At 47.0% G+C, this 3,003-nt stretch overlaps 1 protein-coding gene across 1 annotated transcript in view; it reads right to left on the bottom strand.

Annotated features, from left to right (window-relative positions):
- Positions 1-749: 749 nt before the first annotated feature.
- Positions 750-3,003, bottom strand: part of LOC104526743 (peripheral-type benzodiazepine receptor-associated protein 1-like) — a 4,964-nt gene continuing 2,710 nt past the window's right edge. Inside the window, exon 5 of the mRNA XM_010170285.1 lies at positions 750-1,228. Within this exon, the coding sequence (XP_010168587.1) occupies positions 1,128-1,228 (101 nt within the window). The 3' untranslated portion in view covers positions 750-1,127. The remainder of the gene's footprint in view (positions 1,229-3,003) is intronic.

Below are 3,003 nucleotides of genomic sequence, written 5' to 3' on the forward strand. Positions count from 1 at the left end.
GAGGGACATGGCTTAGTCGGGGACTTGTCAGTGTTGGGTTCATGATGGGACTCGATAACCTTTTCCAATCTAGGCAATTCTGTGATTCTGTGAATGGACATTTCTCCTCCCTCCACACAATGACCTGCTACTAAGCTACAAAATTTATCCTCCAAGTGCCAGGGGAACAGCATTGACCAGCAGCCCAGAGCTCAGCACAAAGGGAAGCGCTGGCCTCATCATCCAGGGAACACGCTGCACTTTCACTTGCCTGCTCAGCCCCATTACTCACAGACTTCCTCTGAGACTACAAAAGTTTTCTGATGTTACAGAAAACATACATTGTCCAGTCCTTCATTTTACGGATGCAAACCCTGCTTCAGGTCAGCACTGGATGGGCTAGCAAGGGGTTTGCAGGTTTGGCCTCTCTGGACATCAACAGATGTCTGTGTACCTAAGCAGAGTGAGCACTATCTCAAGGGACCTTGGATTTTAAGGACCACAGCATCAGATGAGTAAGAGATTTCCCTGCTCCTCCAAAGCACAACCATGCATGCCCCCCACCTTCAAGCACTCCTTGTTTAGTCAAAGGTTACTGCACTCACTACTAAATAAAAAGAACTAAAACTCTTCTTTTGTGAGAATGACCATTTTCTTACAGTGCTCTGAAGCAGCACAACAGGGTCCTGCATTGGCCCTTGACCACAAAATGCAACCACATTGCTGTCGGACATCATCAACTCATAGTAAGAAAGCAATTCTCACCTGGATGAGACTTGTACTTCTCCTGTTTATCCAGCCCTGCTGAGGGAAGAAAATGGCTCATCAGTGAGAGTTCATCTTTCAACAGTGACCATATGACACAACTGACAAACAACAATAAAAAGAACAAAGACCAAGGCAGCAAACAACAGAAGCAAACAGTTCATGCAACTCATAGTTGTCAGTAACCAGGGACTCAGGGACATAACAAGAAGCAGAGGTCAAGCTCCAAAACTATAAAAGTCATCACTGTTGTTAAAAACTTAACACCAGCACAGGGATGGGCTCTCTTTCCACTTCCTAGCAGCCGTACACAGATAAACATCTGAGGGTCCTGCAAGCAAGTAGTACAAAATTCAATGCAGTCTGTAATCCTATTGCAAAAATCAAAGAGGAAGCAGTAGGTGACACAGACCTTTCTTGGAGCGTCTGGGTTTTGGAGGAGGGACGGTTTGGCGACGTGGAGGTGGAGAAAATGTGCCATTTCCTTAATAAAAATCAAAAAAAGCAAATAAATAGACAAGAGAAACAGACAGTGAATGGAAAGTGAAAAGGATCTTGAAGAGTGAACAGGGAACAGAGCAGCATGACATGCCTCCCCTGGGAAGCAGACACCATGATTTCTACGGGCAAAGCCCAAACCTCCATTTCTCGTATGTGGACTCAGATGAGGCATGATCCACATCCCAAATTCACACAGAAATCCACGTGGTGTTCATGGCCAGTAACCATAACACACCAGACATCAGACAATCTTTGCTGCACTTTATCTCTCAAAAGCAGCATCATGAGAATAAAATAAAACCTTGTACCATTAACATCAGAAAAATGCCAGGTGAGGTGCACCCCATCAATTCACTCAGGTGGGAAGGGATCTGGGGAGGGTCTCTAGCCAAAGCTTCTGCACTGAGCAGGGTCAGGACTGGATGAGTCCCCAGATGAGCCTGCAGAAGGAGTTCCCAGACCAACTCCTCTAAGACATTTTCTTAGTTACGAGGCTGTAATACAGGTTTATGGTAGCAGGAAAACAGAGGTAGATACAGCCCAGCTACCTGAGACAAGGTTTACTCTCTGCCCACACACAGGTATGTCTTTTTCACTATCAACACCCTCCTGAAAAACTTCAAACTCACTACATTCCATGAAGTCTCAGAGCTGTTAAGTTCCTTTATTCTTCTGAGAGTATGCAGCGGGGCAGAGGACACAGAGCTTTGTGTATCCACACAGGGACAAAGGCCACCACAGGCATCTAACCACCTCTGGGCACCAGAGGACACCCGTGGGAGGAACATTATGAATGTCCCAAGTGTGAAAAAAAACTCACTCAAATCTCTCCTCTTCCTACACGAGAGAGGCCAAAAGCCTCAAACCTACCAAAAAAAATCACATCACCACAAACTGAAAGCAAGAGGCTCCTTTGACCCCTGTGCCCCTCAGATCAACCTTGCAGAGACCCACGTTAAGGAGCTGGGCACTGTCAGCCCCTTCACCTCTAGGCTGGACACTGGGTCTCACTGCAGGGAAATGGAGACAAGTTGGATTGCTTCTTTTTTCCTGGGCTTTTTTTTTGAGAGGGTGTCCTGGTTTTGCTGGGATAGAGTTCATTTTCTTCTCAGCAGCCTGAAGAGCTGTGGTTTAGGTTCAGTGTGGGATTTGTTATGAGAAGAATGTTGATAAAGTCCTAATGTGATCAGTTGCTGCTGGAGCCCAAGGCCGTCGTGTTTGGCTGGTTCACAGCTGCATTAGGACTGGGAGGGAGAAGTGTAGTAATTAGCAAAACCCCAAACTGGCATTTGGATGTGCCAATGAGATATTCCAGATCATGTCATGCTGTGTTCAGTACATTACACAGGGCTGACGGGAAAGCTGGGGATTCTCTTGGGGATCACTTGGGCTCTCGCTCTTCTGGGTTTGGGGACTGTCTGTGCTCCAGGATCCCTGGTTGGGACAGGCTGGGCATCAGTCGGCGGGTGGTGAGCAACTGCACTAGGCATCACTCAATTGTACATTCTGTTATTCCTGTTGTTATCATTACTATTTTATTTCAATTAGTAAATTGCTTTTATGTCAACCTGTGAGTCTCCTTGCCCTTGTCCTTCCGATTCTCTCCCCTACTCCCTGCGGGGTGGGGAGTGAGGGAGTGACTGTGTTTGGCTGCAGGCAAAGGAGTGAAATCACTCCAGGGGTTGGTTGGTTTTTTTTTTTCCCCTCCACTGCCTGTGAGAGGCAGCGGAACAGCTCAGTCAGGGTCCGGGCCGACCT

This window comes from Antrostomus carolinensis, unplaced genomic scaffold (genome assembly GCF_000700745.2).
Source record: "Antrostomus carolinensis isolate BGI_N321 unplaced genomic scaffold, ASM70074v2 scaffold13636, whole genome shotgun sequence".
NCBI classification, from domain to species: Eukaryota; Metazoa; Chordata; class Aves; order Caprimulgiformes; family Caprimulgidae; genus Antrostomus; species Antrostomus carolinensis.